Consider the following 13,169-nt stretch of genomic DNA (forward strand, 5'->3'; position numbering starts at 1 on the left):
CATTTTGTAAGTGAAAAGGTTTGTATTATTTTGTTTAAATAGAATGACATAACTAGCTCTTATGATGCCATAGAATGCCATAACTAGCCTTTGCTCTGACTTTACTTTTTCTGATCAGCTTTCTCAGCATGGACTTCTGAACTCACAAACTTGCGCTTCACAGAAATAATCATTTTTCCAAAATTATTTTCTTTCTGTAGATGAAGGACACTCTTTCAGTGATGTTCTCTATTATGGCAATGAGACAACACTGCTCATCTTTGATATCCTGTTTTTCTCCGTGGTGGATCTGGCTTCCCAAAGTTTTGTTTTAGCAGCTATTCTAACATATTTGCAACAAGAGGTAAATTTCAATTTAAGAACAAAGTAATATTTTTTTAAATGTGGGTTAGTATGGAGGTTTATCTAGTTAACTAGATAATTAAAGCAGTAAGGTGGCAGTATGCACTGACAGAAGATTACACCGAGAGCTTATAAAATAGTTTTTGATTTTTTTTTTGTGGAATGGGCTTGTGAGAAATTAATTTTATTCACGTGTCTTTCATTAATAAAGAGGCTACAAATAACTTTCAATACAAACCACAAATATCTGTTAAAATTAATCACACATAATTATATCATATTTCAAGGTGGAAGGATACTGGAAAATGTTTCCAAAATGCTGAAGTGAGTTAAGGACCTAATTCACTCGTGTTATTTACAATTTAAAGATAATATGGAGTTATTATTTTATGTTAGGTACTGAAATGAGTATTTCTTTATTTATACTTTTTTTTTCTGAAATGTTTGCAGATATTTAGGTTTATTCGTAATACACTTGGGCGGAAGAATTTGGCATCCAAAACCTTGGTGGATGAAAGATTTCTCATTTAATTAAGAAGATTAAAAACTTTGTTGAGGAGTTAATCGTGGAATTATGTCCATGATCAAAGCATCTCTGACCTGCAGATTAATTGTAGTGCGCTTTTCAATAATAAGAATAATGTAATGGTTTTTAAATTTATCAATTTTTATACTGTGTGCTATTAAGCTTTATTTTTGTATATATATACAAATATATATATTTTTTTTTATTTGTGAACACTAAGCCATAGGCCTTTAAAATGAAAAGTACATGAAAACAAGACAGAAGTAGACTTACTGTTGTTATTCTTAGAGTAGGATAAAAATTATTTAATGGCTTTTGGTAAGATATGGACAGCTCACTTTGAGGCAATAATTTGAGCATTCTGGCTGGCAGGAGAGATTGTCAACTGAAAATCCCTTAAATCTTTTTTCTTTTTTTTTTTTATTTTATTTTGAGGTTTCCAGTTTTGCACAGCACAGGATTTTTTTTCTGAATTAAGTTAATATTTCAAGAGGACTTTTTAAAGATCACTTACTTACAGCGACTCCAACTTGAACTTTTAACTTTTCTTTGTTGTGTCATAGTATTGTATACTTTTGTCTCTTTTCTTGGAGTTTATCATTGTTTTTCTTGGGTGTTTCTGTTACAGCAATGCAGACAAACAGGCTAGTTGTGATAGAGCAGAGAAGATGGTTGTAGGTATTTGGAGTACGTTCTTGATCTCTATCCTCTGATGCAAGATGCCCAGGGAAATACAGTAACTCTTCTGTGCTGTTTCCACACAAGTGAAATAGAAGCAATTGTTCTTATCTTTTTAGAAGTGTTTTCACAGGTGCCTATATATACTTATGTACCTCTGTCTCTCTTAATTTTCTGGCTGTACTATCTTTAGGTATAACACAGAGACCATAATCTTTACACCATCATCATATTTTTGGAATTTAGACAAGTTAATAATTATTCAACTGCAACTTCTTAAGTGTTAAGGGAGATTATGAATGGCCTTCAAAACACCTTGAAGTGAGGTATCTACCTCCCATTTGTATCTCTGAAAATTCATCCTACCTTTTTAAAAATTATATTTTTTCAGTAAATGGTTAAGCATGAGTAGTGTTTGATGGTTTTACAGCTGTTACTTGTCCTTAGATGATTCAGCAAGGGACTTTCGCCAGCAAAAACACCATAAAAATTTAAGTTGAGGTTAGCATGCTTATTCCAAAGCAGAGACATAAGGGCATGATTAGTTGGACCTAGCAGATTTACAATACAGACATGCTTATTTGAGTTAAAGCAGGATTCTTTCGGATGTTTCTTGGCTTCATAAAGAGGAACATGTTCTCATATTGATACTGTATCATATCATGTCGTTATATTGAACTTACAGTAACATGGACCTAAATCTCAGGGTCGCTATTGCTCTAATGCATTTGCTTTCGGTATTGCAAAACCTGTGTATCTTGCTAGTCTAATATAGTTGCTGTTAACTGATAGAATGTGCCTGCCAGTAAGGCTGTAACAACGTAGGTAACTGAAGAATTGATTTTCAGTGGGACATCAATTTATTAATATGCAGTTTAGCATGGACACTTCCATGTCATGCTTTCCTTACTTTTGTCTGCTTATGTGCACGATTCTTAGTTTGTTGGTGCACCCTATGCCTCAAAAAAGGTGTGAATACAAAACTTCTGACAGAATGACATGTCCACTATAATGAAATTAAGGTTGTTGCCTTTATAGTGAATGTGGTAATTAAAGTGTCCATTAGGTTCTGGATCTGTTAAAACAGCCAAAAATTGTATTTCCACTGAATACCATGACTGTGTGACTTCACTGGTTGTGAGGTTTCTGTTGTATTTCTTAGCAGTGATCTATGAAGTGCCAAAACTGTAAACTAAGCTAAGGAGCCATCTGAAAAATGCTCTGCAGTAGGACATTTGCAGGGCAAAGTTAGGCTCACATGATGTCCCTGTATTTCCTTGGTCAGTATCTTTGCATAGCTTAACTAAACTTTACTAAACTTTCCAGATTTTACAAGTCCTACTGCAATGTCAGTGTGCAAGAGGAAATACAATCTTTCTCATGTCACCATATTTGTTCAAGATGACTGACTGTGTCATCTGTAGACACAGACATGTAGTTTTTAGTTAGTCCAGTACCAGCAGAACTGGAGACTTTTCAGTGCGTGGGTTCTCACTCTGTACCCTATTCTCAATGCTTTTCCTAACCAGGTACTCCTTTCCATGCAAAAATCATACTTTGAGTTTGCTTTAGATACGCCTTTAATTACCTGCTGCTCAGAAGGGCATGTGAAAGCTTTAATGACCTTGCAATTTGCAAGAACTGCTGCTAAAGGCAACTCTTGTTACGGATAAATGATAAATTAATCTAAAAATGTCATGTCAAATCAGTTAGTTGCCTGGCCCCCTCTTTTTCCTCCGTGCACACGCTACTGTGTTGTGTTTTGTTTTTCCAGGTCATTTATCTAAAATGTTAATAGAGCTAACATAGGCACTCTAGATGATTTAGGAAATAATTACAGGAGTCAAAAGCTCCAGGAATTCATAGAAGCGTTTCTTCATTCTTGCTGTCCAGTGAACACTTGAAATGAGTTGGCTGTGCTTTGTTCTCCTATTGCTTGACATTTGTTCCAAGAAATAGCTCTTGTGATTATATTTCCAACTTAAAGCTTTTCCTTTTTCAAAATTGATATGCAGCTACAATGTGTTGTTCATGTGATGAGTGTTTTTCAAGTTTTTAAATGTTTTATTTAATCACATGGCATTTCGAACTCTCTTATCTGTCCCTCTGAGCAATAAAAAAAATTTCAAGGACTGGAGAAGTTTTTTTTTTCTCTTATTAAATCAGTTGACCCAAGCCTACAACACAGGAGGGGACATTGTGATATGCTTCTATGAAAATTGCGAGTAAACTGGGATGGTGGAACGAGGTAACTGTCAAAGCTCTCAAAACCAGTCCCCCTCAACGACACCTGCTTTCCCCTATGTCTCTTCTTTTCTCTAGCCAGGATCCCAGTGTAACACCCTTTTTTTCTGTACCTTTTCACGATTTAAAAGCACTAATCCCGTCCCTCTCTCCTGTGCCTCAAGCCCCCCCTAGGCTGTACCTGCCACAGCCTCCTGCTTCACCCCACCACCTTCAGACCTGCCCTTGCCTGCGGGTCTGGCAGCAGGGCCCTGTGCCAGTGCAGCAGCTGCCTGTCCCCGCTTCCCGGGGCAAATGGGGAAACGCAGTCTGGCAAGCCAGAGGCTGAGGGGAGGTGGCTTTTGTAGGAGAATGCTGCCAAGCTGGGTAGCAACAAATTGCGTGCCAAGGTGCGCTTTGGGGTAGCAGCACGGGTTCTTCGCTAAGAAGAATGAAAATCCAAACATAGCATTATAAATCAGTTAAAAAGCATGACATCCCAACTTCTGTCTATGTCTGAAAGGAAGAAGGAATGAAAGCAAGACACCTGCAAACGAACTGCTCTTTGAGCACTGGCTTCCTCCAGCTTTGCTGCCTTTGTTGTCTACATACCATCTCCACACCAGCACTCCCAGCTTCCTTGTGTGACTCTTACCACACTACAGCAGATAGATGACACCTGCCACAGGTGGCTTGAAAAAGCCACTGTCCTCACTGGCCCACCACTGGCTGCCAAGGAGAGCAGGACCATGGATGCCACCCCGCAGGCAGGATGGCCAAGCTGCTGCCAGCCTCCACGGGCAGGAGTGCCCGCATGGTTCCGTGCTCCGGTGCCCACAGGAGGACCTGAATCCACAAATTGGGCTGGGGATCGCGGAACCTGAGGGAAGTTCCCCAGGAAACTCCATGGGAGATGCATTTGCCTCTCTGTAAGATTAACGTTTCGATCTTATCCTGGTAGACCCTTGATGGTCCAGACCATCTGTATCGCTCTCTCATCTAGACTGGTTTTCCTGGGCAGGCTCCGTCACAGCAGGAGCAGCTGTAAGCCTGGCAGCTGAGGAGAGGTGAGGCAGCCCCTGGGGTTAGTTAGGAAGTACTCCATGTTCAAAGCTCACCTGTGGAATAGCTCGGCAGCTTGGTGGCTCTGCAGAGATCAGGAGGCAGCACAGTGTTAGCTGATATTGAGAATTTCCCTTTGAATGGTCAGAGTTGTTCTTTTTTTTTTCTTTTAATCTGTGAAAGCTGAGCCTACGCCAGACAATCTTCTCACAACCTGGGGTGTTCATGGTATCAAAAGCAGAGGCTGTATCTAAGCAGAGGGAAGGAAACGTACTTGTCATAGCACTGCAGCGGTTATGCCTAGAAAACATACAGCAATTAAGAGACAGATCTTGATGGTTTCTTTCTCTGATTGGGTGGGGTTGTTTTTTTTTTGTATAAGTGCCTGCTATTACAGCAGTTTCTGCATTTCCATTTTACAGCTCTTTGCGTCCGGGTGGCAGAAAGGCTCCTGCAGAATGGAAGAAACTGGAATGAAAAAACCGACCTGTAACCTCATGGTGTCCCTGACCTTTTCACCCTGGTTTACAACTGCAGGAAAATAATCCCTTTCCAATCATGCAAAAAAAAAAAACCAAAACTCTCCAGTTCTTCCTGCAAATGCTGGAGATGTTTGCTTTTGGCTTTGCCTCATCGCTGGGACAAGAGGAGCTGCACTGACCTTCCCGAGCAAACAGCTCGGTGTCTCCCCGAGTCTGGCCTGATCCCCCTTTCCCATCCGTGCCTTGCCGGGGGCAGCCGAGCTGGGATGAATGGATTTTGCTTTCTCATATGCCCCAGAAATCTTGGCAAGGGGATGGAGGAGTTATGCTCCTATCTTTATGTTTAATAACAGCTGTGCTGAAAGCTCGGTATTTATTACATTATCCCGGAAGGTCAGAGCAGAGATGATGTTGGGAGAGGGATGTCTCAGGTGTCCACTTCTCCTAAAAGCGTACAGTCAGAAATTAGTGTCTGATTGTTCCACAGTTTGAGACAGAGTGCACTTTCTCCTGGGAAGGAAAAGGTTGCATTTCCCATTTTCAACATTTCCTTTTTCTGTGTCTGTGTGCATGTAAAGGTCTGAGCTTCAAGTTGCTCATCTGTACCTTATATGCTGTCATTCTCTCTCCAAAGACTGGAAAATATGACTGTGGTCAGACACACAATAGGACATGCAGACAGTGTTTTCTGTCACAATTGCTGTGCAGAGGTGGGTTGTGTCATGGGGCACCCAACCTCAGTGCAGAACTTCCGAGACTCCAGGTTCCTCCTGCAGCATCGCAAACCTCCAGGGACAAGGAGACATCCCTCCCCACAGGGACAGAGACAAAGCCTCACAAATTCTTCTCTGTAGACATGATTACAGTTCTCCAAAAAAAAAAAAAAAAGAGAATATAGCTGCCTGGTTTGCACAGGGAGCTGCAGCTCTCATTCCTGACTAATGCCAATCTTATTGCATTTTATTTCTCTTAGATCCCATCCTGCCTTTGCATTGGCCGAGAGCCCAGCCATTTGCTTTTTGGAAGGCAAAATACTGAATTCCTTTGAAGGCTGGAGATGCTGTGATGGCTCCCAGGGGTTTGTGAGCATGGTGATGGGAAAGAGCTGGATCGGAGACCTGTGGATGAGGACCATCTGGTCTGGCAACAGCAATAGCAGGGCCTAACAGTGATGCTGTCTGGTTTGCGGACGCAGGTGTGCCGCTGCTACAGCCCTGTTACGCAGGTTGCTGTGACGGAAGGGCGGCTGCTGTCAGCGGGGAAGTTTTGCTTCCTCACCCCAAATACTGCGAGCAAACTACAATTTCCTCAACCTCGTTTGCTGTTTAGAGCTAGCGCTGCTCCCCAGTGGCTTATTTCTGACAGCATGAATAAATGCAGAGCGATGCTTTGATGACACACTTCTTGGAAATAATAATACTCATTGCCCACACCCACCAGATGTCACGGCAGAAGGTGATGGAGCCTCTCTTGGTGGTGCCACCCGGTGCTCTTGGCTCTTCTGATCCAGCCCTCCCCATCACTTGTCATCAGGGGTGACGCTACAGCCTCAGCAACCATTAGCAGACAAGGGCTGGGACCCTTAGAGATGCCATTAAGAAGCAGACGCATTTAAATGTATCTAGAGGGAGCAGCAGAAAGGAGTCGATCCCTCTGGTAAATGGCTTTTGTTTCCTGAGGCTTTTGGCTTTCTCAGCTTTCCCTTTCTCTCCAGTGCTGCTCAGTTGCAGCAGCTTTAACTGGGAGAGCTTGAAATGGGTGCAGAAAGTGAAAGTAGCAGTTACAGAATTTGGGAAGCTTAAACCCGCCCCCCAGTCACTGTCATGCCACCAGTATAAAAGCTGTACTGGAAACAACAGTGTGTAATTAGAGGAGGTGGATGTTTTCACATTCTGTGCCTGTGTGTATGCTGGAGAGCAAAATCCTATCTGCTTTTCACACCCCTTGCCAGTCTCCCAGCCCAAGGACGGTGTAACAGCAGCCTGCAAGGAAGGCGAGACGGCTCTGCGGCTGTGTCTGCTCCATAACAACCACGGCAAGGAGCCAGCTCGCAGCTGGGAAGGAGCCCTGGCCCCTAACACCGTCTGTGCAATGGGGCTGAAAGGCATCTAAAGGGACAAGTGGCTCGGGGGGCTGTTGGTAAGCCAAAAGCCCTGGCAGGGTTTGGTGCCGCGCGGGGCCAGGACGATGCTGCTGGCACCAGGTGAGGAGAGCAGCAAGTGGAGGAGCCAGGCTGGGAAGAGGCGGCTGTGCTGGTGGGGCCCAGCCAGGCCCAGAGGCATCGGAGCAAAGCAGCACAGCGTCAGCTCAGGCACACCAGCTCTTTGGGCTGGTTTTTTGCATCACGTGGGAAATACAAGGCAGACCATTCTCCTGTGCTCCTTCTCTGCAGCCCCTTTGCCGCTAGAAGAGCGTGCAGTAAATGTGAATGCTGAATGCACAGCACCGTCGGCATCCCTGGCTGTCTGCAGTCTGCGTGCCTGACGTGCACTGCGCTGGGATGAGAGCGAGGGGTCCAAAGCTGATGCAGCAGGGATATTCACCTTGTGATGACACCTTCTCACATGGTTTTGTATTCAGACCTTGCCCAAGAATCACCAGAGAGATTCCCCGGTCCCAATGCTGCCTTCTTCAATCTTTTCCCTGTGTGACAAAGGCTCAGGAGACCTGCAGTACATACATGACTGGGACCTGCAGGTCTGGTTTGTGGAGACTAAACCCATTGATACCCCTGTTGGATCCCCGGGCTCCCTCCTGGGTGTGTGGCCACATGCATGCCCAGCCAAAGCAGCCTGATGTGCTTCCCCAGGGAGCCCTGGGGACCCTGCAGACACCCCCAGAGTGAATGAGCGACCTTTGGTGAACCACCAACCCCCTCATTTTGTAAGCAATCATAAAACCATAGAATGGTTTGGGTTGGAAGGACCTTCAAACATCACCATGTCCAAAGGCCCTGCCCTAGGCAAGGACACCTTCCACTAGACCAGGTCACTCAAAGCCCCGTCCAACCTGGCCCTGAGCACGTCCAGTGATGGGGCATCCAAAGCTTCTCTGGACAACCTGTTCCAGTGTCTCACGCTCTGACTCATGACTCCGCACCTTGTTTTACTCCTACATGAGGAAAAAAACCACTTTTTTGAATAAGTTGCTCCTGCCAAGCTCCTCTCTGCTGAACACTGGTTACATTGGAGAGCATCTGCTTCAAGAGCAATTTAGGCTGAATTTTTCACTTGGGGTGAAACCAGCAGAAATTGCACGCACAAAGTGAAAAGCCTCCCATGATGTGGTAAACAGCAAGAGAAAGTGCGCGCGTGTCAGGTTCAGGGGAAGATGGTGTATCTGGTCGCTCCTGACAAACAGTGAAACCATCTGGAGCTCCTGCTAAGAAACAGGGAAACTCGGCCGCCTCTCCACGGGACATCTTAACAGGCCAAATCTCCTTAGTTACAAGCAGAGTTTAAAGAAACAGGTTGCCCAGAGAGGTGGTAGATGCTCCATCCCTGGAAACATTCAAGGCCAGGTTGGACGGGGCTCTAAGCCACCTGATCTGGTTGAAGATGTCCCTGCTCCTTGCAGGGGGGTTGGACTAGATGATCTTTGAAGGTTCCTTCCAACCCAAACTATTCTACAATTCTATGAAACATGTATTTGTCGAGAGAAGACGTCATTTTAAGAACAGAAGCCAGTAGAGAGTATGTGCAGCTAAATAATACAACGCTGCCCAGCCTGCTGGGTAGGTTTGTCTCTCACGAGCCTAAAACCCATCCCTGAGACATTCCGAGGACTTGTCTCTTCCACCCCAGGTTCATGGCTTCAGCCCAGGTCTCCCCGCGGGACCGCAGGCAGCCCCCCAGCACATGCCCTTGTAGCCTCAGGTGGCTACAGCATGGCTGGCTGTTGCGGGATTTTCCCAGAAGTGTCAGAAACCCTGGGGATGGCTGGCGACAAAGCCTGATCCCTCCAGACAAGCTGCCTGCTGTGAGAGCAAAGCTCCTTTTCCCTCCCAGAGACTCCCTGGCAGCTGCCCCCTCCCCTGCTTCCCTGCTGATTCCTGCTGTCCAGGGCCAGGACCAGTAAGGGCACTGGGAGCTGCTGGCACACTCAAATTAAACTCTGTGGTAGCACCTACGCCATCAGCAAGGTGGGAGTAGCGGGCAGCTTCCTGCAGGGCTCCTGCCAGTGGGTCTGAGTATCCCCAAAGTGGACTTTCCTCCCCAAAACCACCTCTGCAAACAAACCCAATGGTTCCCAGCAGGGTGGCCACGCTGACAGCTTAAAAGTTAGATTCCCCCGGCCCCAGGTGTTCATAACCATTAGCCAAAGAGCCAGTAGGGTCCAGTTACTCTCCTGGCTCCAAGGTGTTGCTTAAGAGTTTAAAGGAAGCCTGTAAGCAATCATAAAACCGCCCCAAAGCTCATATCCCTGTCCAAAGTCTGGTGATGCTGCAGCTCCCTGTCTCCTCTGTTGCCAAGGTCTGATTCCAGCTAAAGGAAAGGGGAAATCGCACTGTTTGCTTTGGCCGGTGACGCTGGTGCCTGTAAATGCTTTTTTCAAAAAAAACCACCCCACCAAGCACACGCTGACACCCCGCCGGTGGCCTGTTCCCCTTGCTGCCTCATAGCACAGGCTCTCGCACAGTTTACTCCCAAAATATTTACTTTTAGGGTTAATTTCTAAGTGGGGGAAGGTACGCATGCTCTCGACGAACTACACTGTTAATCCGACGCAATTTTTCTCTGGGTTTACACACACGTCATGAAGGCTGTACTCCAGCCAAACCTGGAACAGAAATGTTTTAAACACCCTTCCTCTTGTTTGCTCAGTCCCGGAGCGTTATTGACTTAAGAATATTGTCTTGCCAGTAACCTGTTAGAAAAGTTTAAATTTCTTTCATAACCTGGAGAGAAAAGGGGGCCTCTCAGCAGAGCCCTTTCTTGGCAGCGGTAGGAGTTCGTGCTGGGCTCATCGCAGTCCCCCTCCCCGAGATCAATTCTGCTACACCAGCCCCTCGCAGGGGAAGCGGGAGGGCTCTGGAAAAGCACAAAGCAACGTAGCTGATAATTCCTCCTTTGCCTGTGTCTGAGCGTGCAGATTTAAATGAGATACAGCTTCAGATAAGTGATTTTTGGAAGGTTCTTGCCCGGGCTGAGCCAGCACCCAAGCTCTGCTGTGGTTGAGCTGGCTCCTGGGCTGGGGGGCTGCACAGGGGAGATTTCATCACGGCCGGCATCTTTGGGAGTGCATTAAAAAGCGGGACAAAAGACACACTTCCGTAAGCTGTGGGGGCTGAGGGAGGAAGGGTGTTTTCTGGCAGCCCTCCCAGCCCAGCCCCAGCAGTGCTCCCACACCCCTGCGCCACCCACTCGCCTCCAGAACAAAACGGCCCTTTTGGCATCAAGGCAGCGCGTGAGGATCAAACTCATTGCGCAGCAGCAGCTCTGCCGTCAGGGCCAGCTCTGCTCAGCAGGAAACTCCTCCAGGCCACCGCAGGAAAAGAGGCTCTGCCATGCCAGCCAGTGCCCAAGGGACAAGGAGCAGTTTTCACACCACTCTTGGACACATTGCTGAGAGTTGCCTGGCTGTCACCCCAAACCCCCCTTCCCTCCTAAGTCCACAACTCCATTCCTTTATCTCCTCTAAGGACATTTCCCCATCCTACACAGCTGCCTCTCCCACCTATTACATCCCTTCCTACCACCATACCGTGAAACACCAAGTGTCCCCCTGCCTGCACGTCCCGTAGCAGGACAGATGCCAGCCCTGCAGCCCCTCCGCAGGGACAGGGCTGCCGTTGGGAATGGGCACTGCCAGGCAGCTCAGGGAACCACCATCCTGTGCAGTTACTCTGGGGCTTGGATGCTGACCAAAGTCAGGTCACACAAAGCCAGGCTTTTTCTTGGACAGAAAGCAACTACAGGACCACCTTTGGCCCAGGGAAATTCTGCATCCTGAGCCATACATGATTTCATTTTGCTTCCTGGGATAGAGGGGGCCAGGGAGATGACAGTAAAAACATCTAGGAACACAGGAGAAATGCCTCTGATGAAGTTTGCTGTTGTTTTCAAAAAATACCTGGGCTGAAGGCTGAAAGCATTGGTGTGCCAATTTAACTTGTGTGATGCCACTGTAGCAGACAGAGTTGGGGATGCCTGCTGAGAATGGTGGCCAAAATGTCCCGAGCTCCTCAAATACTTTGCAAAAGTTTATCACCTCTTTGCCATCAGATGTGCTCCTTGCAGGGGGCTTGGACTAGATGACCTTTAAAGGTCCCTTCCAACCCAAACCATTCTATGATTCCATGAAATCTCCACTGAGCACTTGGAGACCCCTGGGCCAAGCCTGCTCTTGCACAGGGACAAGGCCAAACCCAAACACAGCCTTTTCAGCAGCGACCCCAGTGCTGCCAGCTGGGTTTCAGTGCTGAGGCTTCTTCAAAGCCAACAAAACAGTGATCTCCTCCAACCATCCTGTCCATCAGCTGCGTATCAGACTCTGTCACTGCTGGCTGCTGAGAGGATGATTTTGAGGCAGAAGCCAAAGGAAGAGCCTTCCGCCTCTGCTTCTGACAACCTCTGCATTGAACTCCAGCCAAGTTTTTAAGTGTTGTAGAAAAGAAAAAAAAAAGTGTCTTAGGATCTGGTATTTTAGAGAGGTAAAAGTGAAAGGTATACATCTGTGTGGCCAGAGAACAGCAGATGAATAAATATAAAAAATGCTGCAAAATATCAAGTTATAAAACATCCCCCTGCCAGTAAATTACCTTAAAGACTTGCTGTTTTATTTGTTATCATGAATTTGCTCATGTTTATTTGCTTCAGCCCGCTCCATGCTGTGTCTCTGGTGTCTTATTCTTATGTCTTTCTTATTTCCCCCGCACTCCTGTGGTCCTGTAACTCCACCCCGTCCTGTCCCTGCTCTCCGTGCCAAGTAAGGAGGTTAAAGGGACAAAACGGAGAAAGTGTGGCCCTGGAGCTAATTAAAAACAATCATTTCCCTGAAATTGTCTTAAGTTTGTGTAATGTTATGCCTACAATAATCTGCGCTAAAGCTGTTACAGTGTACTGTTACACGTATATGTCATATATATGGATTGTTATATGGACCAACAAGCAAATCGCCCCAGGGCCATCAGCCTCTTATCACTGCCATCTACATCTGATGAGATTTACTCAGAAAGTACGAATTGAGGCAAAATAGCCAGACATTACCAAAACCTCCGTTATTTTAGGTCAATTATGATCAGAAATACACTTCCATGAAATGGTATGCCAGAGCCATATTCCCACCTGCGTGCACACACATTCCCTGTTTATGTACTCGGTCGATTCAGTGGTTAAGACCACATTTTTCTCACCCCTGGCACAGAGAAATGTAAATAGGCAACTTGTTTTGCTGCTGTGCTCCGTAGATCATTGCTGAGCATCCGCCACACAAGGGTCCAGGAGTTAGTGCTTAGCTGGCAATTTTGCTGATAATGCAGGAGGCAGAGCAGCTTGCTCGTTTACAGCCACCTCAGCTCTGCTGACAGAAGTAAAAATGGGCTTTTTGTCATTGTCAGCAAACAAATTAGAAACTGCTCTGGAGATACATGAGTCCCCGTAGCCCCATGGCATCAACAGGGAAAGAAGGAGAGGGCCAGGCCCTTCCAGCAGCTGGCTGCGGGAGATGTGAAGAAGGACCTGCCTGCCTGTGACCCTGCTCCTCACCACTCCTGGCCTCGCTGGATATCGACCATGTTTCCTGGCTCATGGACACCAATCGCACTCCCCGGACATGGGGGCTCAGAGCTTGCAGACGCTGGCCACTGCAGCTCTGCCAGGCAGTAACGAACACCCTATGGCTGGCGGGAGTTTCTC

The 13,169-nt window shown here is 46.4% G+C and overlaps 1 protein-coding gene across 1 annotated transcript in view; it reads left to right on the forward strand.

The window, feature by feature from the left end:
* The window catches only part of TMEM67 (transmembrane protein 67), a 33,431-nt gene extending 32,119 nt beyond the window's left edge, over nt 1-1,312 (forward strand). The window contains exons 27-28 of the mRNA XM_086742480.1: nt 201-343; nt 793-1,312. Of these exons, the coding sequence (XP_086598606.1) occupies nt 201-343; nt 793-873 (224 nt within the window). The 3' untranslated portion in view covers nt 874-1,312. The remainder of the gene's footprint in view (nt 1-200; nt 344-792) is intronic.
* The last annotated feature ends 11,857 nt before the right edge of the window (nt 1,313-13,169 follow it).

Source organism: Chlamydotis macqueenii, chromosome 2 (genome assembly GCF_036417535.1).
Source record: "Chlamydotis macqueenii isolate bChlMac1 chromosome 2, bChlMac1.mat, whole genome shotgun sequence".
Lineage (NCBI taxonomy): Eukaryota > Metazoa > Chordata > Aves > Otidiformes > Otididae > Chlamydotis > Chlamydotis macqueenii.